The sequence below is a fragment of the Rhinatrema bivittatum genome, chromosome 8, assembly GCF_901001135.1.
Source record: "Rhinatrema bivittatum chromosome 8, aRhiBiv1.1, whole genome shotgun sequence".
NCBI classification, from domain to species: Eukaryota; Metazoa; Chordata; class Amphibia; order Gymnophiona; family Rhinatrematidae; genus Rhinatrema; species Rhinatrema bivittatum.
The window spans coordinates 212,473,189-212,499,389 of record NC_042622.1 but is presented as its reverse complement, the minus strand read 5'-3'; the positions used below and the strand labels follow the sequence as shown (position 1 = coordinate 212,499,389).

Below are 26,201 nucleotides of genomic sequence, written 5' to 3'. Positions count from 1 at the left end.
GGGAGAGACGACATGGAGTCCGAGGAGGCAGCAGTGGCGATGGAAGAATGTGGGGAAATGCCTAATCTTCCTGGGACAGGTCCATCTGGGTCGCAGCCACCTTGGGTAAGTGTCGTTGCGGCAGCTCCGGGGTTGGCGGCTAAGCAATCTAAAGCGAGAGCGCGGAAAGCTCCAGTCCTTAAGAGTAAAGAAATTGAAAGGGGAGGCACAAAGAGAGGATCAGGAGTAGGTGCACAAAGTGGTAAGGAAAAAGGGCAGAAAGCCGGGGTGCAGAGGGGTAATCCCGGTGATGCGGGTGTTCAGAGTAATGCTGAACAGCAGGTTGCAGCGCAAGTTAGTGGAGGTAGAATGGGGGCTCCGCTGATTACACCACAAAATGGAGCTGCGAATGCAGACTTAGTTCCGCCTTCAGAAGGTGGTAATGGCAGGCAGACTCTAAGGAATACTCCAGATGAAAGGAATTTTTTTTACCTCCACCAATATTTTGGGGTTCAGACTGGTGGAACTCAGGCCAGTATAGTGCTGAAGCACGGGGTAACGGGGGAGGGAGATTCAGAGGGGGTCCTCCCAGTTTTACAGATGGAAGGCTAGGACAAGCAGCTCAGGGAAGGCCTTGGTGGAAGAACCTAATCCATATCAATGCCCATCAAGGGGGGGTTATGGAGATGCTAGGGATAGTCCGGTTTATCCTGGAGGTCATGCTAGGGTGCCGAACTGGGGCCTCCCTTCACCCAGATGGCCTTTTGGGCCAGAGTTTGGAGATTTAGTGGGGGGTAATTATGGACAGTGGGATGCGTACCCTAGTCTGGGGTATTTCCAGGCTGGGCCTTACTCGCAGAGTGCATAACCACCTTGGTTCGGTAAGGATAGAAGCGGGTCTAGGATGGGTCAGGGTCTGGCAAGGTTGCAGGTGGCGCAGGCTCTGTGGCTGCTGTCTCTGGTTTGCCGTTTCAGAGAGCGGCTCAGAAGCCATGTGATGGACCAGGTACATCGGGTCAAGAGTCGTGGCGTAGTTCTCCAACTGCAGCTGCAAAAGCCTCTTTACTAGCCATGAATCAAAGAGCGTTTGCCAGACTTCAGGGTGAGTTACCTGCCGATGCAATGACTCCAGGGGTTGGCTTGACAGTGGAGGTAGATAGGGCTGGAAATATTGCAACTGAGAGGCAAGGAGAGCAGCCCCCATTAGTTCAGGCAGAAGTTAAGGGACGAGTCTAGAGAAAAGGATAGCTCAACACCTGCCAGGGATCAGACTAGAACTGGTGTTGGAGGGGGAGTTAGAGGAAAGGTGAGCAGACCAGGAAAGAAGCGGTTAAAGTCCAGACATAAGAAAAAGGCCAGTAGCAATAGCTCTACTAGTTCAGTATCATCATCTGATTCATCGGAATCGAGCTCCAGCTCGTCTGGCGCTTCAGTGCATACATCAAATAAGGGTCAGCGCAGTGAAAGAGGTGCTCCCGCACTGGTCACATGCATGGAGCTTTGGGAAGATGTCCCTAGAGCGCTGAGGAAAAAGATCAGACGTCATAGATATATAGACATATTTAAGCTGATGGCGGGCAGGAGGGGAGATAGGCGTGAAAAACGGAAAAAGAAACAGCAAACGCCTTCGTGGGACCCAGCAAGTAGTGTCCTGCAATATACATAATTGGACTCGATCATTCCTCAGACTAGCCAGTGTAGTAGGACATTATGATCCTACACAATATGCCCCATTGCTAGCATATGCAGATGCCATTTTGGCAGCCAGTAAAAGTTATGAGGGATGGTCCTGGCTCAATTTTGATAAGCGTTTCAGGGATTCCATGGAGGAGAATAAATTGATTTCTTGGAGCACACGTGACGTAGGTCTATGGTTAATGGAAATGAAAGGTAAGGGTCCGGTATCCTCGGAAGTGGGGGGGGGGGGGATTCCCAACCTTGGTTGCCGCACTGGGAGGTGTGGCAACAAACATCCTGGATGTATGTTGGCGATACAACTGTTCAGGATGTTTGTTTCCAGACTGCAAATTCAAGCATGTCTGTTCCCACTGTGGCGCCTCTCACCGTCACCAAGTGTAGTAAACGTGATGGGCCAACCTGTCAAAGGACAGAGTAAATGAGTTAGTCAGTAAAGCCCCAATCCCAGGGAAGTTTGAGGCACTTTGGAGGTGGCTTCAGAGATACCCAGAGCATAAGGTCAAGTTGTTGTTGCATAGGGGCTTTCAAGAGGGATTTCTTATTCCTTTCACGGGTCCTAGTTCACTTGGGGGGGGGGGGGGGGGGGGAGTTGGAATTGCCCTTCAGTTCGTCGCTTGCCACACATCTCGAAACAGAAATTGACGGGGGAAGATATCCTTAGGAAGAATAGCGGGCCCTTATAGCGAGCCTCCTTTCAACGATTTAATTCTTTCCCCGTTGGCGATCATCCCAAAAAAAGAAGCAGGGAAATTCAGGTTAATTCATAACCTGTCTTACCCTGATGGCATGTCTGTCAACGATTTTATTCCAAAAGAGCTTTTCACAGTAAAATATGTGTCATTCGACTCAGTCATTAGATTGGTTCATGAGCACGGGAGACGTGCTTTGATGGCCAAGGTGGATAAAGAGTCCGCATTTAGGTTGTTGCCTGTTCATCTGGACTCTTTTAGGTTGTTCGGATTTAATTTTGACGGGGCTTATTATTTTGATAAGTGTATACCTATGGGATGCGCAATTGCATATGCATACTTGACGCATTTAGTTCCTTTGTTCATTGGGTTGTTGAGCATTGTTCGCGATCCCATGCCATTGTGCATTACCTAGATGACTTCCTTTTAGTAGGAAGACGGGGTACCCGGGAGTGTGCAGAACTATTGCAATTTTTCCGTACAGTGGCTGAGGATTTTGGCATTCTACTTGCTGAGAATAAGACTGTTGGACCAGTTACTAACAGAATTTAATTCTATACCCAAGAAAACTAACATGATGGTATCTCGGTTGCTCAGGACAAGGTCGACGAACTGCGACGGCTGGTGACGGGCTTGTTAAGGCGGGCTAAATTGACAAAGAGCTGCAGGGATTGGTGAGAAGTTTGAATTTTGCTTGCAGGGTTTTCCTTATGGGGGCGAGCTTTTATCAGAAGATTTTCAATCGCCATACGGGGTGTCACATGGAATTATTACCATATTCGGATTAACAAAGGCATGAAAGAGGATTTGGTAATGTGGGACCGATTTTTAAAAGACTTTAATGGGCATGTTTTCTGGCAGCAGAAGGATCAGTCGAGTCATGACCTTGAATTGTTCACGGACGCAGCGGGGTCGGTGGGTTTTGGGGCTTATTTTCAGGGATCCTGATGTGCTGACACTTGGCCTGAGGGATGGATTGAACTGGGTGTCACCAAGAATATCACTTTTCTAGAGTTATTCCTGATTGTGGCAGTAGTTTGCCTAAGGGGGTTAGCATCTTGCTAATAAAAAGGTGATATTCTGGGGTTACAATTTAGGGGTAGTATAAGTTATTAATAAGCGTTCAGCCAAGTGTATGCTCATATCTGATTTGTTGCACGAATTAATTTTGCAATACATGTCTTGCAATATAACCATATGGGCACGACATATACCTGGTGAAGCTAATAATTTGGCAGATTCCCTTTCTCATGCTTAATGGGGTTTGTTCTACCAGCTAGCACCGGAGGCAGACCCGGTTGGAGCAGTCGTCCCGTCTTTCCTTTGGAGCTTTGGTTTCTGGAAACATGGAAATTACTGCGGGCGTCTTTAGCCCCGTCCACATGGACCAGTTATGTGAACGGTGCTTGTAAGGTGGTGTCTTTCTTGTTGTCCATAGGCTGGAGTTGGGGTTCAGTGGCCGACGCACAGCTGTTGCAATTCATCAAACGGGCCAGGGCTGAGGGATTGTCCAAATCTGCTGTCACTAGACAATTAGCGGGGTTTTCATTCTTCATGCGTGCTTTCGGTTGGGGTTACCCAATGGGGAGGTTCGTGAATCGGTGGGTTATCCTGGGCTGGACAAGAAGTGTGGAGCCCAGCCGTGATTGTTGTTTGCCTATCACACATGATATCTTGATGCAATTGTGGCAGATCCTGCCTAGCATCTGTATATCCTCGTATGAGAGTGAGCTATTCTGGGTTGCATTTGTACTAGCCTTTTTTGGGGCTTTTCGAATTAGTGAACTGGTGGCCAGAGCCACCAAAGGGGCAGATAGTTCAGGATTGCTGCAGAAACATGTAACTTTGGGTCCTGATTACGTGATGCTGCACATACCTAAATCTGAGACTGACCAAATTGGGCGAGGTAATTCAGTGATGCTCCGGGCAGTTGGAGATTTGGTTACGTGTCCTGTACAGAATACAAAGGCATATTCCTGTATAAAGCCAGCAGGAGGATACCATTTCTTGATTCATCAGGATTTGCGCCCGTTGACAAAATTTCAATTTTTGTTTTAAGAGTCAGTTTAACAGGATTGGGGTTGGATGCTAAGAAATCTGGAACTCATTCGTTCCGGATAGGGGCAGCTACGTCGGCTGCCATATCCGGTTTATCTGGGGGAATGATCTGGTCCATTGGTCGTTGGAGTTCAGAGGCCTTCAAAGGTTACATATGCCGGGGGAGTGGCAGTGACCAGGAAAGATATTAATTCTGCTCTCTTTTCAGATGCTGCACACTCGAGAACGGAAGTTTGGATTTTGGGGCATTCCTTCATTTCTCGAGCTTTCCGACATGCATGCAACCAGCCTTATGGGGCTAATTTGGACTATGCAGAAACCAGCGTGGGAGTGCGTTGGTTAGGGCGTGGGGGGATGAAGTGGAACGATCTCATTCCATGTTTCCGATGGGCCTTTGGACATTTTGGTTAACCCAGATTATTAATTGTTCATTTGGGGGGCAATGACTTGGTGAAAATGGCAGGGCGGAAATTTATGGTCCGCAAGGATTTGATATCAATTTCTGTTTTAGCCCCTGGCACTATAATCTGTTGGTCCGATATAATAGGTAGGCCTGCTGAAATTGGTAAGCTAATATGGCGCAGGAGTAGAGCGAAAGCCAATCAACAGATTGGCTCGTGGCTCAGTTGGGTGGGGCGTCGCCACATATGGCATCAATGGTCGTGGGAAATGGAGCCTGGCTTGTTTGCACAGGATGGCGTTTACCTGTCTTTCATAGGCATGGAGGCCAACTCATTTCAGGAGGCATTGGAGGACCTGTTATAAAACGAATCAGAGGGCCGCATCTTTGGGGTGTCGCAGGGCTTGTTTCAAATCCTGTGCCTTGTGGCGGATGGCCCGAACCTACTTAGGGGGGGCAGCTTGTGCTGATTGATCATACGGCTTGGCAGGTGCCAAGTTCCATTTGGATAGGGCACAGCTGGGTGCAGCTGTCCCTGCGGGACTCCTTGCTGGGCAGTGGCTGGGGCCGAAGGTTTGGCTCCTTGCTGGGCAGTGGCGGGGGTCAAATGATTTCACCAATGGAATGGCTAGGCAGGTGACCTAGCAATAGATCATCTTGCTGGGGTGAGGCGGATGGTCACTATCAAAGCAATGGGATAGGGGTGGTAATGATGTACATTTTGGCTCGGGCATGACTGTTAATAAAGCTGTGGCCTTGTTGATTCCAAATGTTGTCCTGTAATGTTTGAGTGGTTACATTTTGTAAAGGGTGTTGGCGGAGGGAAGAGGTTGTCCTGGCTGCCTACAATACTCACATAGATTATAAAAGTTTGATTTATGTTTCAGCCTCTCATTGGGACCACTTAGCCTGCTATTTCTTCTGCTTTCCCCCTATTTTCTCTTTAAGCCATACAAACAAAAAAGTCAAGTTACCTTTTCTCTCACCCTTTGCCAGCCACATGGGACAAACAAAGAAAGGGAAAAATAATAAAGGAAAGAGGATAAAATAGAGATCAAAAAACAAAATAATAATAAAGTCAAAACAGGCGTTAAGACCGATTGAGTATTATTTTATTCATAGGGAGGGGAAATTTTCAAACTGTGCATAAGTTACACCAATTTTCTAGGCAGACATACACAGAAATCCACTTTCATAACTACCCCACCAAATCCACCCAGCACAAGTTGCACCCAATTTTTGGTGCGCACAAAAGTTTTCTGAAAATTTACAGGCATACGGTCAAATTTTACAAAGTATGTGTGCAAGACCAAACTCTTCCCTGACCCTGCACCTCAGGAACACCTCTGCTTAGTCCAGGAAATATGACATATGCACAAAAATTTACTGCATATCAGGCAGGCAATTTTGTAAAAGTCCACATCTGTGCTTTAAACATTGTTTTAACCACAGAAGTCCCTTTAAAAATTACCCCTACACGTGTAAGATAAGGTTCCATCACATTTTGCTTAAATCCTGAACTATATACCTGGCAGACAGTTTTATTCATCAGGTTTATGGCTATTTTCCCAAATACGGTGACGTAAGATTCTGCCATTTTTCACCAGCAGTGCATGCCCTACTGTCCATTTTATTAGAAGCTGCATACACTCCACAGCCTTCCGTCATTCACATCCTTCCACTTCTGTTTCCAGAGCTGCTCTCACTTTCATTTCTGACAGCATTTACCCGCTTTACTACCACATCCACTGAGGCTCATTTAAACAGCACCATGAGCCGTACCATGCATATTCCAGAAGCCGGGGAATGAGACAAAATAAGAAAAAAAAATTTATGGAAGCAAAAAAAAAAACAAAACCACAATCAAAATTCAGTTCACTCTCTGCTCTGTGCACAAAAAGACAAAACTTGTCAAAAAATGCTTCCATTGGTTCAAATTATTATCTAAGAAGACCCTTGCCTGCTCTGCCAATTCTAACATTTTATTTTATGTGTCAGTCTATCCTGCAAAGATCCACATTTTCACAAAGGCACACTTTATATTTCCTTTAAATAATTCAGTGCAGACAGATGTCTTTTTTTCTCTTGATCATAAACCTTAAATGAAAAATCTGTATTATATTATTTCTCTTTTCTTCCTACATTCTTAACTTTCTCTGCATAGCTTAAAAGTTTTATTATAATTGGTCTCAGTCTTTCAAAACTGTTCTACTCTGTATACTCTTTCTATTACAGTTTCTGGTAGCATACTGGTGAGGTCCAGCTCTTCTAGCAGCCATTTTGTGCCTATATCCAACAGCATTTTCTGGTATTCCCAGAAGTTGTATGTTATTTCACTTACTGCAATATGCAATTCCCACCGCGGGATCTTCTAATATGGAGGATTACTTAGTGAGTCTTTCCACCTTGGTTTTTAAGTATTCAGTCAAGTCTTCAGGTGAATAGACTTTGGTGTTTTGTTCTGTTAATTGCTGGTTAATACTTTCCAGCAAATCTTGAATTTTACCTAGCCACTTCTCTAAGATCATGGTTATCGCTTTTGTTACCTCTCTTACAAGGTCCATTGTTGAGGTATCCGCTTCCTCAGGCTCCGTTGTCACTGTTTTGGTCTCAGCTGCCTTCCTCTTCTCTCTTTCTTTCTCCTTTCTCTGTGGTTTGGAAGCCATAATGTTAGGCGATTTCAGAACAAATCTGTCCATATACTATACATAATCCACTTGAAGTTCCTTTTGTTTTTGGCTCTGAGTAGTTTTGGTGGGTCAAAAAGAAAAGATTAGAAGCCATGCCTTAGGAAGTTTCTCAGCAGCCTAACATCACAAGGGTCTCCTCCAACTCTGTCTCCACAATGATGCTTTTGTGGGACTCAGTTTATTTTCAATGCTGCAAAGGCAGTCTGTAACGCTACCATTTGGAGAACATTTACCTCACTCACAGGCGTTATCCTAACAGAACCCAGAATAATCCAGCAGTAGGTAGGCAGCAGTAGGTAGGCAGCGAATAAACAAGTTAGACTGTTTGTATTTTTAGTCAGTCAATAAGGTAGCAGTAGGTAGAGTGTTTATTTTTTAAAAGTCTGCAGAACTGAGTATTCTCCAGACTTTTAAAGAGTTGAGTGTTTGTATTTAATACTGAGTGCTTGTATTGAGAAAAAAAAAAACAACCCACAAAAAAAAAAACACAACCCAAAAAGTAGCCAGAAGCTAGAAATAAGCTAGCAGCAGTGTATACCAAAGTAAAAAAAAGTTGAATAGTTCAGCTCAGTTACTCACCTTGGAAAGGTGTTGAGGTAGTGTGATTGGGTTTGAATAGGGACCAACATTTGTTAATCAAGGGAGCAGTGAGTCACTCAGGCTAACTGAAATTAGACTGTTTGTATTTCCCAACCCACCCCTAGCTCATCCCTTAATTTATAGGCAGGTGCCACTTTCACCAAAAAAAAAAAAGCATCAACAAAAACTTTATTGAGAATTCGATCAGACCCCGGAACGCCACTACCAGACACATAGTGAATTCACTAATACATTTAAAGGAAGTTAGACACATTCCTATTCCCATAGCAACCTAAAACTTAACTAGGAACTGATCAAAACTGAGATGAAGGCAGCAGTCCAGCAGCAAGAGGGGGGCTTCCCAGTCTTTTGCATCGAGTGTCACATGTATGATTTTTTACCCACCGGTGAGAAGTTGTACATGTGCATGCGATGCAAAGAGCTCCTGGCTCTCAGAGAACGAGTCCGATCTCTGGAGGCTAGAGTGGCAGACCTGGAGGAGCTGAGGCAGACAGAGAGGTATATCGATGAGACCTTCAGGGACATAGTAGTCAAGTCCCAACTTCAGACTGGCAGCCCTGGTGCTGCCTTGGAGGAAGAAGGTCTCATGATGGGAGAGCACCAGCCAGGTGTAGCAGCAAAGGATCCTGTAGCAAGGACCTGCTCTCCAGGTGATGCTTTATCCTTTCGCACTGAGGATATCTCCCCAAGGCCTACTGCCCAGGAGGGAAGGGTTAGGTCGGCCGTCATAGTTGGTGATTCGATTATTAGGAATGTAGATAGCTGGTGGCTGGTGGGCGTGAGGATCGCCTGGTAACTTGCCTACCTGGTGCGAAGGTGGTGGACCTCACGCGTCACCTAGATAGGATTTTAGACAGTGCTGGGGAGGAGCCGGCTGTCGTGGTACATGTGGGCACCAACGACATAGGAAAATGTGGGAGGGAGGTTCTGGAAGCCAAATTTAGGCTCTTAGGTAGAAAGATTAAATCCAGAACCTCCAGGGTGGCATTCTCTGAAATGCTCCCTGTTCCACGCGCAGGTCACCAGAGGCAGGCAGAGCTCCGGAGTCTCAATGCGTGGATGAGACGGTGCAAGGAAGAGGGATTCAGTTTTGTTAGGAACTGGGGAACCTTTTGGGGAAAGGGGGAGTCTCTTCCGAAGGGATGGGCTGCACCTTAACCAGGGTGGAACCAGCCTGCTGGCGCTAACCTTTAAAAAGGAAATAGAGCAGCTTTTAAACTAGAACAAAGGGGAAAGCAGACAGTCGCTCAGCAGCGCATGGTTCGGAGAGAGGTATCTTTAAAGGATACTAATGATGCATTAGAATTAGAGCATCCCGACAGTGAGGTTCCAATAATTAGAAAAGTAGTCCAAGTGCCTGTAACTAAAAACTCACCTGAGCTAAAAAATTCTAACTTATCCCTATCAATTAAAAAGCAGAATGAAAATACAAACAAAAAACAAACTTTGAAATGTTTGTATGCTAATGCCAGAAGTCTAAGAAGTAAGATGGGAGAATTAGAATGTATAGCAGTGAATGATGACATAGACTTAATTGGCATCTCAGAGACATGGTGGAAGGAGGATAACCAATGGGACAGTGCTATACCGGGGTACAAATTATATCGCAATGACAGAGAGGAGCACTCGGGAGCAGCTGTGGCGCTTTATGTCCGGGATGGCATAGAGTCCAACAGGATAGACATCCTGCATGAGACTAAATACAAAATTGAATCTTTATGGGTAGAAATCCCTTGTGTATCAGGGAAGACTACAGTGATAGGGGTATACTACCGTCCACCTGGTCAAGATGGTGAGATGGACAGTGAAATGCTAAGAGAAATTAGGGAAGCTAACCAAATTGGTAGAGCAGTAATAATGGGAGACTTCAATTACCCCAATATAGACTGGGTAAATGTATCATCGGGTCACACTAGAGAGATAACGTTCCTGGATGGAATAAATGATAGCTTTATGGAGCAATTGGTTCAGGAACCGACGAGAGAGGGAGCAATTTTAGATCTAATTCTCAGTGGAGCACAGGACTTGGTGAGAGAGGTAACGGTGGTGGGGCCGCTTGGCAATAGTGATCATAATATGATCAAATTTGATTTAATGACTGGAAAAGGAACAGTGTGCAAATCAAGGCTCTTGTGCTAAACTTTCAAAAGGGAAACTTTGATAAAATGAGAAAAATTGTTAGAAAAAAACTGAAAGGAGCAGCTACAAAAGTAAAAAATGTCCAAGAGGCATGGTCATTGTTAAAAAATACCATTTTAGAAGCACAGTCCAGATGCATTCCACACATTAAGAAAGGTGGAAAGAAGGCAAAACGATTACCGGCATGGTTAAAAGGGGAGGTGAAAGAAGCTATTTTAGCCAAAAGATCTTCGTTCAAAAATTGGAAGAAGGATCCAACAGAAGAAAATAGGGTAAAGCATAAACATTGGCAAGTTAAATGTAACCACAATGGTCAAGTATAAATAAGATTAAGTGAGAAGGGAACGGAATAAGGAGGGAACTCTAAAATAAGATTAAGTGAGAAGGGTATGGAATAAGGAGTTTCAAAAGAGAGTAGGAACTTTAAGAAAAGATTAAGTAAGCTTAAAAAGATCAATTAAGATGGGAACGGAGTAGGTAGATAGTATTGGATATCTTTAAGTGGTGTAATCACGGATGTTTAAAATTGTTGTATAATAATTATGTGCAATATGTGTATGTTTTTTAATATGTGAGAGATAGCTATGATATTGTATTAGTGATAGGTGCAATATTGTAACTAGTGATTGAATGTGGTATGCGTGACGAATGTGAGTAGGTTTTAGATGTATGTGGATTTGAATTATAACTAATTAATAAAATATGTGTTGAAATGTACACAGGTATATGTTTGCATATTTATTCAAGTTAAATGTAAGAACATTGATAAGACAGGCTAAGAGAGAATTTGAAAAGAAGTTGGCTGTAGAGGCAAAAACTCACAGTAAAAACTTTTTAAAATATATCCGAAGCAGAAAGCCTGTGAGGGAGTCAGTTGGACCGTTAGATGATCGAGGGGTTAAAGGGGCACTTAGAGAAGATAAGGCCATCGCGGAAAGATTAAATGATTTCTTTGCTTCAGTGTTTACTGAAGAGGATGTTGGGGAGGTACCCGTAATGGAGGTGGTTTTCATGGGCAATGATTCAGATGGACTGAATCAAATCACGGTGAACCTAGAAGATGTGGTAGGCCTGATTGACAAACTAAAGAGTAGTAAATCACCTGGACCGGATGGTATACACCCCAGAGTTCTGAAGGAACTAAAAATGAAATTTCAGACCTATTAGTAAAAATTTGTAACTTATCATTAAAATCATCCATTGTACCTGAAGACTGGAGGATAGCAAATGTAACCCCAATATTTAAAAAGGGCTCCAGGGGCGATCCGGGAAACTACAGACCGGTTAGCCTGACTTCAGTGCCAGGAAAAATAGTGGAAAGTGTTCTAAACATCAAAATCACAGAACATATAGAAAGACATGGTTTAATGGAACAAAGTCAGCATGGCTTTACCCAGGGCAAGTCTTGCCTCACAAATCTGCTTCACTTTTTTGAAGGAGTTAATAAACATGTGGATAAAGGTGAACCGGTAGATATAGTATACTTGGATTTTCAGAAGGCTTTTGACAAATTTCCTCATGAGAGGCTTCTAGGAAAAGTAAAAAGTCATGGGATAGGTGGCGATGTCCTTTCGTGGATTGCAAACTGGCTAAAAGACAGGAAACAGAGAGTAGGATTAAATGGACAATTTTCTCAGTGGAAGGGAGTGGACAGTGGAGTGCCTCAGGGATCTGTATTGGGACCCTTACTTTTCAATATATTTATAAATGATCTGGAAAGAAATGCGACGAGTGAGATAATCAAATTTGCAGATGACACAAAATTGTTCAGAGTAGTTAAATCACAAGCTGATTGTGATAAATTGCAGGAAGACCTTGTGAGACTGGAAAATTGGGCATCCAAATGGCAGATGAAATTTAATGTGGATAAGTGCAAGGTGATGCATATAGGGAAAAATAACCCATGCTATAATTACACAATGTTGGGTTCCATATTAGGTGCTACAACCCAAGAAAGAGATCTAGGTGTCATAGTGGATAACACATTGAAATCGTCGGTACAGTGTGCTGCGGCAGTCAAAAAAGCAAACAGAATGTTGGGAATTATTAGAAAGGGAATGGAGAATAAAACGGAAAATGTCATAATGCCTCTGTATCGCTCCATGGTGAGACTGCACCTTGAATACTGTGTACAATTCTGGTCGCCGCATCTCAAAAAAGATATAATTGCGATGGAGAAGGTACAGAGAAGGGCTACCAAAATGATAAGGGGAATGGAACAACTCCCCTATGAGGAAAGACTAAAGAGGTTAGGACTTTTCAGCTTGGAGAAGAGACGACTGAGGTGGGATATGATAGAGGTGTTTAAAATCATGAGAGGTCTAGAACGGGTAGATGTGAATCGGTTATTTACTCTTTCGGATAGTAGAAGGACTAGGGGGCACTCCATGAAGTTAGCATAGGGCACATTTAAAACTAATCGGAGAAAGTTCTTTTTTACTCAACACACAATTAAACTCTGGAATTTGTTGCCAGAGGATGTGGTTAGTGCAGTTAGTATAGCTGTGTTTAAAAAAGGATTGGATAAGTTCTTGGAGGAGAAGTCCATTACCTGCTATTAAGTTCACTTAGAGAACAGCCACTGCCATTAGCAATGGTTACATGGAATAGACTTAGTTTTTGGGTACTTGCCAGGTTCTTATGGCCTGGATTGGCCACTGTTGGAAACAGGAAGCTGGGCTCGATGGACCCTTGGTCTGACCCAGTATGGCATTTTCTTATGTTCTTATCTACTCCTTGTCTTTTGGAGCCTTTTGCAGGATCAGAGCAGATCTTCAGAATTCAAAATAATTATTTGTATTTATTTATTTGAATTCTTTTATAGACTGCTGTTTGGTAATTTTATCCCATCGCAACGGTTTACATCCAGACACAAAAGTTACAATATAAAATTAACAGTGCCAACATAAAATCCGGTACAAAATCATTAAATATACTATTAAAAATAAATCAGAATCTTAAAAAATTGAAATACTCAGGTTAATTCCTGTGAGTCTAAAGATTTCACGTAGTGTCTGGCCTGAAGATATGCATAAAAATGTTTGTGGTCTATCTCATGGAAGTCTTGTAATTGTTGAAAGGATAAAAGCATACCTTCATCACTAAATCGGTGTGCTAGGATCTGGATTCCCTTTCTAGCCCAAGTCCTATAAATTGGGTTTTGGATCCCTGGGGTAAATGCCTTATTTCCCTGTAAGGGAAGATAAGGTGTGATCTTCCAATTAAGCCCAAATCTGGAACAAAACCATTTCCACATCTGCCAAACTGGCACAACAATCATACTTTCTTATGCTTGTGGGGGGAAAAAGCCTTTGGTAACATGCAGTATATATCTAAGGTCATAGGGGGTTACCAATTCCTTTTCAATGTTCAAAGGGGTAGAGAAAGACGTCCCCATCACCCAATCTCCCATATGGCGAAGATTACATGCCATATTGTAACAATGAAGATTGGCGAGACCAAGACCTCCCTGTTTCCCCTTCCTGATCAGTTTAGTCAAGGCAATTCTTGGCTTTTTCCCTCGCCAGATGAATAAGCTTATCAATCTTTCTACTTTGAGAATTTCTTGTTTAGTGAGATAGATAGGTAAGGTTTGAAAAAGGTAAAGCCACTTAGGCATTAATATCATTTGGAAGAGCGCAATTCTACCGGATAGAGAGTAGAAAATCCTTCCATGTCTGCAGACTACGCCTAGTATCAGAAAAACAAACTTTTAACATAAATCCTTGAAACCTGCAGGTTAAAAGCAGAGGTTTTTTGGTTTTTTTCACTTTCCCATTTCCAGAACAAGCAGCTACTACCTACTACACAGCTTCGAGCAACTGCAAGTACTATCCACAAGACCCTTGAGAGAAACAAATTAGAAAGCAGGTTTTGAGGTTTGTGCAGGACAAAGAAGATCAAGCTAGGCCAGTGGATTTGCATTAGATAAGGAGAATGGACCCATAGAATAGGACTAGGATTCATTATCTTCCGTCAGTTTCTAGGTTAAGAGCAGGCAATGCAGAGCACAGCGTAAAAACCCAGTCCCGGGTAATACGGGCAAAGAAAGAATGCTTGGGGCAGGTACTATAAGACATGCTGATTCTGCCCAAGGCTAGGTTATTACCACCTCTGCTGATAGGTGATTCCAGCATCCGATATTTGTAACTTTAGCAACATGTGTTGCATAACATTATAAGAATGTACCGAAACTTACTTCTCTCCCATCTACCACCGGCACCCACTTGAATATCCTGAGTGATGTGTCTCCGACTGTCACCCACTTCTTCTCCCTGTCAGAACACCAAATAAAGAGATTAGAAGCAATGCAGCAGACGAAAAGACAGCTCTGTCTGATGGAATTAGGTTCAGAAGAAACCTAATGACATAGGGCCAGAATCATTAAAGCTTTTCTCCCATTCTGTCTCTATGGGGAAAAAAGCTTTCTGAATCTGACTCACACATAAGTAACCATGTTAAGAAACATATTAAGTTGGTCCAATAAAAAGGTAGCACCTTATATATTTTTTTTATTTGTTAACTTTATTTCTGTATAAGTTTCTATGCCCAGAGTGCAATAAAGCTTCAAAGACCCTGGGCAGTTTTAAGTTGGAGACTCTACCCCACTTCTTCTTCCCCTACACTACTATATGTTGTGCTATATTGGTATAAGGTTCCACGATGCAAAAGAAAATATGAGAAATATCTATTTCAGAACAAAATATGCCAACATTAATGGCACTTCATTAAACTGTTTCCAATTTATATCATATGCCAAACGGCAATTAGTTAAAACAACTCCCAGAAAGTAGTAGGATAGATGTTAACCTTTGCAAGGTTAACATGTCTAAGAATCCATGCCAAGATAATTACACCATAAAGATACAAACGTACTCTGACCACTTCATAGTTTTTTAGCCTGCTTTCATGCACCCTGTCCTCCTTTCCCTTACTTCAGGTTCTCTCTCCTTTCTCCTCCTCCCCCACTCTCTAGTTTCTCTCCTATGAAGCCCTCGTGATAGGGGGCCGCTTCAGGCTACAGTGTCTCTCCTTTGGCTTGGGCTCCACTGGCAACAGCCAGCAAGGTCCTGTTGACAACAGCAGCAGCAAAATTGTTGCTCAAGCTTCTCTTTCCGAGTCAGGTGCCACGCACCAAATTTTAGGTACTCTGGTGGCCTACAGCCAAGAATGTTTCCAGCCCTGTATTTTGGTATTTAGATATTTGCAGACTAATGGAATATTAAACACACCAGTGAGAAGGGACCAGGATGCAAGCAAGCTGACAGTGACTGGGTGTTAAGAGAGAGAAGAGGGATATATCAACGATGTACAGTTTCTGATACACAGCTTGCATGGGGAAAGAATAGGTTACAAAGAAAACTGTGAAAGAATTATTTCCATGGGGAAATGGTCAAATCAGGCCATTTAGGTATTGGCAACACAGGCAACTGCCTAAGGTGCCAAATTTTGAAAGCACCAAATATCCAGGCCAAAAAGGATCTTGCTTCTGCTTGTTTTACAGTCATGGGCTGGCACAGCTTCAAAGGGGTGCCACCATGGTACTCTGCCTATGGGCTCCACAATCTTAAATCCATCTCTGGGTCAAATATCTAGCTCGGTATATCAAAGGATAATTGAATTAGTGCTGCAGGACTGGAAAAGTGTTCAGAAAACAAGAAGTCCATCCAAAATTCATAGAAGCCAAGGGGGAAAATGTTTTACAGCTTTTTTTAAAAATTCAATTCTTTTTTTTCTGTTGCTCTCTCCTCCCCTTTATCCTCCCTTCTGCAACTCCATAGCTGCTCAATCCCAGCCCAGGGCTGTTGCTCCTTTCCACTCACCGATGCTTTTTGCAGCCTAAGGATGAAGCTGTTCTTTCTGGCCCTGGGAATGCTACTGCTCCTCCTACCCCAGCGGCTGATGCCTTTTACCTCTGAGCCCCTCCTTCCAACTGCTGCTACTGTTGCTTTTTCCAGCCCTAGTAGCTGTCACGGAGTGGGAGCCCTTGGCTGTTGCGTGACTGATGAAGCCTAGCAGGCAAATCAACTAGGCCCACGCTGACAGCAAGGGGACACACTCTTACTAGGACTAAGTCTAGAGCTTCACCTACACTGCAGGTTGCGCCTTTGGGTTCCAGGGGCAGGTAGAGATCCAGAAGCATAGCTGAAGCTGAAGGCCAAGGTCAAACCAGAAGTCAGGCAGAGATAGACAGACACGACCAGGGCAGGACACGAAGGGACCAAGACACAGCAGGAGCAGGCAAGGCAACAATAAGGCAATATCAAATAAATCACCTCCCTTCAAAAGGCAACATTCTACATCATCAACTACTCAAATTATCTTTCATACAATTTCTTTATTCTTTTCTCATTGCAAAAAATATACCATCTCAATTATACTGTTTAAAACACTTTTATCCCTCATACATCTATTCCACTACTGGATTATTGTTTCATTTATATGTTGAAGTGCACAATTTTCATCTCAAACCAACCCCCTATAAACCACACATTCACTCAACAATTCTCACATACTTCTCACCACATTCATTCTATATATCAAAACCCTATGGCTTTGCCTTATGTTCACTTTACTAATCAAAGGACAGAAACGTTAAACTGGTTGAGATTGTGCATTGTGGGGAATGCCCAAGGCAGAGCCTTAAGAGGGTGATGAAAGTGTGTGTGATTAGTAAAGTGAACATTGTTGCAAAGGCCGGCCACGGGCTCCATGGCAGGCTCTCCTCACCTTTTCTCTGCGGCTTGGGCGACCCCCCCTCCGTGGCATGGCGGGGATGCTGTCGCCGATCAGCTCCAGGCCTATTCGCGCTGCTCATCCACCACCGAGCTCCGTTCTGCCGGGGAGTACCCTAGCGCACGCCCATGCCCCTCCCCTAGGTTTAAAGGGGCCTCGACGCGCCAGGGCTGACGGGCCTCCCCTGATAATGTCTTTTCCCCGGGTCTATTTAAGGCAAGCTCTGACAACTAGAGCACCGAGGTCGAGTCCACATGGCAGATCTCTTCCAGCCAGTTCACCCTTGATCTTTCCCCAAGGCCCTGCCAGAAAATGGCGATCAAACTGTCTTCGCCCCAACAGAATTCTGAGGCTAGTGTCCAGAACTGTACGGCGTAGTCTCCCACTGTTTTGGTACCTTGCCTAATATGGAGTAGTTTGATAACGGCTAAAAATGACCAACCTGGCTTGTCAAAGATTCACTGGAATTGCCTGAGGAAGTCATCCAAATTTCCCATGAGGAGATTGTTCCTTTCCCAGAGGGGTGAAGCCCAGGCTAGGGCTGAACCAGCCAACAGAGAGAGGATATAGGTCACCTTGGTCCAGATGGAAATTTGGCAACCTGCAGCTCAAACTGCATCAGGTACTGGTTAATAAAGCCTCTGCAGGAGGAGGCGGCAACTGTGGCATGGCTCCTGGAAGCTGGGTTGGTGTAATGGGAACTGGAGCGAGCAATTGGGCTGTATGTCATCTGAGTGCATGGCCAAGCCCTGCAGTGAGCCCATCACTTGGTGAAGCTGCTCCTGCTGGACCCAATGGCCAAGCCAGGTATGGCCAGAGCTGAGGGCGAGTCCACCGAGCTCATGGCCTCAGTAACCTGTCATGGAGTGTGAGTCTTTGGATGTGGCGAGGATGACGCAGCCTAGCACACGAACCCACTAGGCCCATGCCAATAACAGGTGGACATGCTCTTACTAGGACTAGGTTTAGGGCTTTGCCAATACCAGCCCCAGTTCATGCAGGTTGAGCCCTTGGGTTCCAGGGGACAGCAGAGCTTATGCAAGGGTCCTGTAAGAAGCGATCGGACAAATATAAGAATTTGTAAACTATCAATAACATCATCTAGCCTCATGAGAGACTTCTTAGGAAATTAGAAAGTCATGGGATAGGTAGCAGTGTCCTATTGTGGATTGCCAACTAGTTAAAAGCTAGAAAACAGAAAGTAGGGCTAAATGGTACATTTTCCCAATGGAAAAAGGTGAATAGTGGAGTGCCCCAGGGATCTGTTCTGGGAACGATGCTTTTTAATCTATATAAATAAAAATGTAAATGTTCGTTTGTTCAAAATCTTAAATCTCCGAAAGTTCTTCACAGATTGCTTTGAAATTTTGACACAACGTTGCATTCGAATTCGCGCATTTTTATATACCTATATTATATAGATGTCACACCTGTGACAGGTAAAAACATGCTTTTTTGGAAAAATAGCGCCATCTGTTGGACGTACAAGCGACACACGCTATCTACAATATAAATGGGCTCTGACCGACGGACCGCAAATGCGCAGTAGAGAGCAGCTCTACCGCGCATGTGCGGACCATAAAGCTCTGTGCTACGTGCTGGGTGTCACAGAGGGGAGGAGGAAAGGGCAGACGAGTCGCTGCTCCGAGAAACGGCTCAGCCCGTTCCTCCACCACTGGGGAAGGGGGGAGGGAGTAGGGACTGCTGGACAGTTACACACAGGAGGAGGAAAGGGTAGAAGAGTCGCCGAGCCAGTCCGTCCACCACCGGGGGAAGGGGGGGAGGGAGTTGGGACGACCGGAGCACAGCAAACGCAGTAGAAAGCAGCTGTGAAGAGATCATAAGCAGTTGCAGCCTGCAGCAGCCAAAGCGCAAAGAGTCGCTTATTTAGTAGAATCGGTTATTTAGTAGATGTGAATCGGTTATTTACTCTTTCAGATAATAGAAAGACTAGGGGGCACTCCATGAAGCTAGTATGTGGCACATTTAAAACTAATCGGAGAAAGTTCTTTTTTATTCAACGCACAATTAAACTCTGGAATTTGTTGCCAGAGGATGTGGTTAGTGCAGTTAGTATAGCTGTGTTTAAAAAAGTATTGGATAAGTTCTTGGAGGAAAAGTCCATTACCTGCTATTAAGTTCACTTAGAGAATAGCCACTGCCATTAGCAATGGTAACATGGAATAGACTTAGTTTTGGGGTACTTGCCAGGTTCTTATGGCCTGGATTGGCCACTGTTGGAAACAGGATGCTGGGCTTGATGGACCCTTGGTCTGACCCAGTATGGCATGTTCTTATGTTCTTATGAACAGAGAACAGCTCGCTTAAACATATTAGAAACGGGCGCTTTCCTTTTTCTTCTTTTCCATTTAACCAGACTGAGCCGCAGCAACGCGTGGCCGGTACAGCTAGTATATTTAGTAAATGACCTGGAATGGGAACAAGTGACGTGACCAAATTTGCCAATGTGCTGATGACACAAAATTATTCAAGTTCTTCAAATCACAAGAGGATTGTGATAAATTGTAAGAGGACATTTCAAAACTGGGAGATTTGGGCATGCAAATGGCAAATGAAATTTAATGCAGATATATGCAAAGTGATGCACTTAGGGAAAAGTAATGCAAATAATAGCTACATAATGCAAGATTCCACATTAGGAGTCACCACTCGAGAAAAAGATGTAGGTGTCATCGTTGAAAATATGTTGAAATCTTCTGCTCAGTGTGCAACAGCAGCCAAGAAAGCAAATAGAATGCTAGGGATTATTAGGAAAGGAATGGAGAATAAAACAGAGAATATCCCTCTGTATCGCTCCATGGTGTGACTCATCTTGAGTATTATGTTCAGTTCTGATCACTACATCTCAAGAAAGATACAGCAGAATTAGAAAAAGTACAGAGAAAGGCGACCAAGATGATAAAGGGAATGGAACAATTTCCCTATGAAGAAAGACTAAAGAGAGTAGGACTCTTCAGCTTGGAGAAGAGATGGCTGAGGGGAAATATGATAGAGGTCTATAAAATGATGAGTGGAATGGAACGAGTAAACGTTAATCAGTTGTTTACTCTTTTGAAAAGTACAAAGACCAGGGGACACACAATGAAGTTACTGGGTAATACATTTAAAACTAATACGAGAAAATATTTTTTTTTTACTCAGCACATAATTAAGCTCTGGAATTCGTTGCCAGAGGATGTGGTGAAACAGATTAGTACAGCTGTGTTTAAAAAAGATTTGGACAAGTTTCTGGAGGAAAAGTCCATTACCCATTATTAAGGGAGAGTTGCAGAAATCCACCGCTTATTCTTGAGATAAGCAGTTTGGAATATATCTACCCCTTGGGATTCTACCAGGTACTTGTGACCTGGATTGGCTACTGTTGGAAACAGGATACTGTGCTTGATGGACCCTTGGTCTGACTCAGTATGGCAAGCCTTATGTTCTAACATGCTTGCTATAGTGGGTCAGACCAAAGTTCCATTAAGTCCAATATCCTGTTTCCAACAGTGGCCAATTCAGGTCAAAAGTACCTGGCAGGATCCCAAGTGGTAGATATATTCCAAGCTGCAAAACCCAAGAATAAGCAGTGGACTTCTGCAACTTTACCTTAATAATGGGTAATGGACTTTTCCTCCAGGAACTTGTCCAAACCTTTTTTAAACACAATTACATGAAGTCGGGTAGCAGGCCAAGATTAGGGTGAGCGGCAAGCAAACAACATCAAGGTCCACGCAGAGGTCATGGCAGGAGGAGATCAGGCAGCATTGAGGTCCAGCCAGAAGCACTGTCAAAGTCCAAAGCTAACATCAAACCTGAAATCAGGCAGAGATGGACAGACAAAACCAGGGCAGGATACGAAGGGGCCATGACATGGCAGGAGCAGGCAAGGAAAAGCAATGATAAGGCAGGATAAGGCAGAGATAAGGTAAGGACATCAAGAGCAACACACACCGCAAGGCTGCAGGAAGACCTCTTGCTAAGGCATCTGCTATAGCACGGTTGGGGTTTAAATACCCAGCCACATAATATCATCACTGAGTGCCAGAAATCAAAATTCCCACCATGGGGCTTTCAAGAGGCGACGTGCATGCACCTAAGGAGGCCTCGGGGAAGGAGCGCCATGATGGTGTCCCGGTCACGATGTCTGGAGTGAGTGTGGGAGGTCATAGGGCTTTCATGGGGCCAGCCAAAATGCTACAATGGCCAATGCTTTTTCCAGCTCAGCAGCCACTGCTTCATCCCTCCCAAGCCCCAGCTACTCCTTATTCCCAGCAACCCCTTTTCACTGGCACCCTGGCCAATCCAGGTTCTCAGGGACATGGTTTAAGGATTTGTCATCGAGGCCATTCTTCATAAAACCTTGAACCTTCTCTGATGGCAGGTTAGCATATTTAGAGCAAGAACAACCTCAAGGTGCATGTTTGTTTTTATGATGGATATATGATGTGTCATCATATTGGGTTTTATATTTATTTATTATTTTTAATCTTATGGATCATTTACATAGTGTGGTATATTTTTTAAATTAGTATTGTCTTATTATTTCATTTTTACCTTTGTTTTGTGCTGTATATTTTGTTTTTTTGTTTTGTTATCCATCTAAATGGAGCTCTGTAACCCACCTAGATTTGTAGATAGGCAGGCTATATATTTTTTAAATAAATAAATGTGTCGCTCCATAAGGTGCTGGTTAGTTAACTCCAGGTCCAGCTCATTAGAATCCAAGTATTCTATCAACCATTCAAACAATCTGAGATAAAGCCCAAACTGGAAGCCCCCAAGGCTCAACAACTTTAGAGACCAGAATATGTGAGGCTCAACTTGCAATGGCAATTTCCAACAAGGGTCAGGACTCCTGCTGGAGTTAGTATACACACATGGCGAGTCTGCAAAGGCAGGTTTTGTCCTGTGCCCTTTGGAAAGGTTTGAGTTAGAAGATTACTGAACTTTGTAAGTACCTGTCCCCTTTCCATTTAGATTTCTTCATGTGGGCTGACTTAATGGGGGAAAATAACCCAGTCATCCATACAAAATTATATGTTATCAAGGAATGGCAGTTTATCAGTGATGGACAAGCTAGGCGCTTCTAGTGCCACTTCAAAAGGAACTTCTATTTCCTTAAGCCCTCATAGACTCCAGTTGGGCTGGAGTCTATTGCCCAGTCTGGGAACATTAGGTCATTTTCAGATGGTGTTTTTTATCCTTGTTACAGTGATGAGCAGTCTTTGAAGCAAGTGGAGACTGTTCAAGGTGCCATTGGTGGAATTTAGATCAATACTTTGGCTATTTCGTCCCACTGCTGACTCTTTCGCATCTAAACCGGATATGATTATTTTAGAGACCTTATGGTCTGCTATTACAGGACTTGGTAGATCATTATTGGACATGATTGATACAGTATTACCTAGATTTCTGAATTTTCCCAAATCTGGGCAGGTATTACCATTGGATATGTTGAAAAGATTTTATGTGGAAGTTTTAAAAGTACAAGCTGAGTTCTTGCCACCAATTTCTAATGATTTTTTTTATCTCCCAGTTAGAGAAGATGGAGAAATGAGTAAGAATATGTCATTTGATAGCTTAGATCTAACCGTCCTCTTGCCAAACTCTACTAGTAGTTTTTCCCCTACAGCCAAAGAGTGGACTTTGAAGTTGTTTTTTCGTATTAAAAGTTGTTTCTTTTTAGATCATGAAGTAGCTATGGGGTTCATTTTCAACTGCTGTGCAGCCTGGCTAGTTAGCTGGATGAACACATCCAGCTAACTAGCAGGGTATATTCAATGGCGTGTTTGCACCATATCTTAAAGTTAGCCGGTTCTGTCTAACCGACTAACTTTAAGACAGCCCTACAGCCCGACTAGAGTTAGCCGGTTAGGTTGGCGTCAGCTAACTCCAAATATCAGAGTTAGGCAGTTAACTGGCTAATTACGCTCCTCCCTGGAATGACTACTGCTCGCCCATGGAATGCTCCAGTGTTATCTAGTGACCCAGCTAGAATTTAGCCGGATAAGGGCTAAATTCTAGCCGGGTAAGCCATTTAGATGGATAATAATTACATTAACCGTCTAAATGGCTTTTGAATAATGATCTCTATATTTTCAGATGTACCTAAAATTACCCAGCAAAGATGGCACGTATTTCTAATGAAGAGGCAGAGGGTAATTGCCCTTGATGCTTGTTTTACCTTAAGATTTTCTTGTAAATATCAGATTAGGTGGGATAATAATAAATGATTTTTTAAGTCAATTTGGCTAGAGGGGATTTTACAAAATAGAGAAATGCCCAGAACTGAGAGCCATGCATGAGATATAGCTGTGGTTTAATTTAGGTACTAGCAATCATGGACTATGCCATACTTTGATTTCTTTGATCCTATTTTGTTTCCTGTATTCCCCCCAATGATATGGTCTGATGATGGGAATATATTTTGTTACTTTATGTAGTTGTTTCTTTTTATTATCCAGGTTTCTTTTGACTTGTACATTTAAATTTCCATAAATAAAATCTGAAAAAAACACAACAGAAACAACCAGATAAGCAGGAAGCAGGAACAATGTCATTCAACATGGAGGTAGGAGGGAAGGAGAGGAGTAGGGGGTGGAGAAAGATAAAGATGGGAACGCTGGGCAAAAGGTGGGCAGACAGAGAGTGGGGGATGCTGTGATGGAGCTGCCACTGCCAAAGGAGAAAGTGATGTGCCACAGACACTGCTTAATTTTTCTGTAAAGCTTTTCTGAGCTACATTTTATGTCCTTTGCCTGTTTGCTGGGATTTATATATTTGATTTATATTTTGCCATTCAGCCACTTCAAAGTGGGTTACATTCAGGTACTGTAGGTATTTCCCTATCCCCAGAGGGCTTACAATCTAAGTTTGTACCTGAGGTAATGGAGGGTGAAGTGACTTGATCAAGGTCACAAGGAGCAGCAGTGGTAATTAAACCGTGGTTTTCCTGGTTCACAGCCTGCTGCTAGAACCACTAGACTACTTATGTGTTTTGGTTTTATGATATTTTATTTTGATGTTATTAAATGATAGTGAAAAGCCCATCAAAAATACCTGGAGGAACAGGGGCATTAATATGGAACTTGGTGGATTTGTAGGTTTGTGATTTGTTCATTTGTGAAGGTGATGGTGAGCAAGTGTGAAGTGTTTGTTGTCACTTGGAGTTGATGTGCTGATGAGATTTGTTGCTTCTGGATGACTGTGTTGGAATTGTTATCTCAATGTGTCAGCATGTTCAACTGTTCTGGTGACAGACTGGAAGGGGAAATGTAGGATGTGTCTGGTGATGACTGATAGTCTGATGGGAAGAGAGAACACATCTGGTGAGAGCGTGGTGGTGAGATGGTGAATATATGTTATATGTCAAACAGGGATCTGAGTGTTGTCTTTGTAGTTGTATGTGACAGTGATGAGTGTCAAGGTTGTAATGATATTTTCAGTAATGGTATTTTATGCATCCAACTGCTAGGTGAAGTGATCCATGGTGTTTAGTATATTATTGAGTGAACTCAGAACTCAACACTTCACAGCCTCTGATCTTCCATCTAAGGGGAGGGGAAGGGGGTGCATAGCTGAAGTTTCGCCTAGAACATCTAATTTCCTTGCACTGGCCCTGGCTATGGTGGCCTCTATGGAGATTTGCAAAGCTACGAAATGGAGTTGAACCCTCACATTTACTTCCCTTTACTGTTTGGATAAAAGCAAGTTTGCTTACCGTAAACTGTGTTTTCTGTAGATAGCCATGCGATCCCACCCTCCTTCCTGGACAGCTTCTTCTTCTTCTTACAATCTTTGCCTGTTTTTTTCTGTTTGCTGTTAGTCCAAACTTTCTTATCAACTGAGGCAGTCAGGCAATCACGCGGAAACCACTGCGCAGACGCACAGAATAAGCTCTGTATATCTTGAGAGAGGTTTCCACCTCGAGCCGCCTGGAGGGACATCCCAGACAGCATGGCTAATTCATTCTGCTATCTATGGAAAACACTGTTTATGGTAAGCAAACTTTTTTTCCCATCGATAAGCAGGCTAAATTAGCCACGCTATCTGGGAATCCCCAGCTCAGGATTGATTGACCACACTATTGACCACCCATGCATAAAAGTGGTATTTTCCATTGGTGTCAGATTCTAGGAGGTCCAGTGTGACAAACTTAACTCGTTGATGGACAGCTCTATGTGCCAGTGGCGTGGTACAATATTGCTGCACCCATTGCTGCATCTGATTTCATTTGTTGTTGGAGGAAGTAATGGGATGTGAAAGTATGTAGAGAGGACCAAGTAGCCATTCTACAAATGTCCAGAACTGGGACGTTGCAAGGTGAGCTATAGAAGCTGCCATGGCTCCGAGCCGATGTGCCTTAACTTTAGCTGCAAGTCGTGATGACTGGGTCGAGTAGCAAAAATGAATGCACTGAGACAACCAGTTAGCTAATGTTCTTATGATGACCGGCAACCCTGGTGCATTTGGGTTGAAGGAGACAAGAGTTGCGACTGTTACTTAGGAAAATGAGCCCTCTGTTTGTAGCATGCCAGGGCTCTTTTACAATCCAGAGTGTGAAGTATCCGTTCCCTGTAAGTTGCATGCGTTTTTGGAAAAAAGGCAGGTAAGTTGATAGTCTGATTCAGATGAAAAGCTGAGGCCACTTTTGGAAGAAAGGATGGATGGGTCCACAAGGTCACCCTGTCATGGTAGAACTGCAAGTAAGGAGGATAGTGGACCAATGCCTGAAGTTTACTAACTTGTCTTGCTGAAGTTATCACAACCAGGAACAATATTTTCCATGTCAGAAATTTCATGGAGGCAGTTTGCATCAGTTCAAAGGGTGGAAGCATAATATTTTCCAATACCAAGTTGATATCCAAAGAAATCGCAGGCCTTGAGAACTGGGGATGGAGTATTAAAACCCCTATCATGAAATGAGAACCCAGTGAGTGCGTCAAGATTGAGTTTCCCTGTGTGGAAGGATGATATGCTGCTATGGCACTGAGGTCACTCTGATGAATGACACCGCCAGGCCGGAAGAGTATAACAGATACAGATATTGCAACAGTAGTTCGGGGGAACAGCCGAATGGGTCTACATCCACCGTTGAACACCTGTGATGGTACCTATGCAACTTACTGGCATAATTTTTCCTTGTGGACAGTTTTCTGGCAGATATTAGAATATCCTGAATTTCTGTAGGGAGAGAGAGATGACACAACA

The 26,201-nt window shown here is 43.5% G+C and overlaps 1 protein-coding gene across 5 annotated transcripts in view; it reads right to left on the bottom strand.

Moving 5' to 3' along the window:
- The window catches only part of BCL7B (BAF chromatin remodeling complex subunit BCL7B), a 120,745-nt gene that overhangs the window by 80,273 nt on the left and 14,271 nt on the right, over positions 1 to 26,201 (bottom strand). For 2 of the 5 annotated variants that reach the window (XM_029613039.1, XM_029613041.1), the window contains exons 2-3: positions 14,452 to 14,527; positions 7,371 to 7,472 (exon numbers count right to left, since the gene is read on the bottom strand). In XM_029613039.1, the coding sequence (XP_029468899.1) occupies positions 7,371 to 7,472; positions 14,452 to 14,527 (178 nt within the window). The remainder of the gene's footprint in view (positions 1 to 7,370; positions 7,473 to 14,451; positions 14,528 to 26,201) is intronic. The other 3 variants (XM_029613042.1, XM_029613043.1, XM_029613040.1) reach the window with 2 other exon arrangements.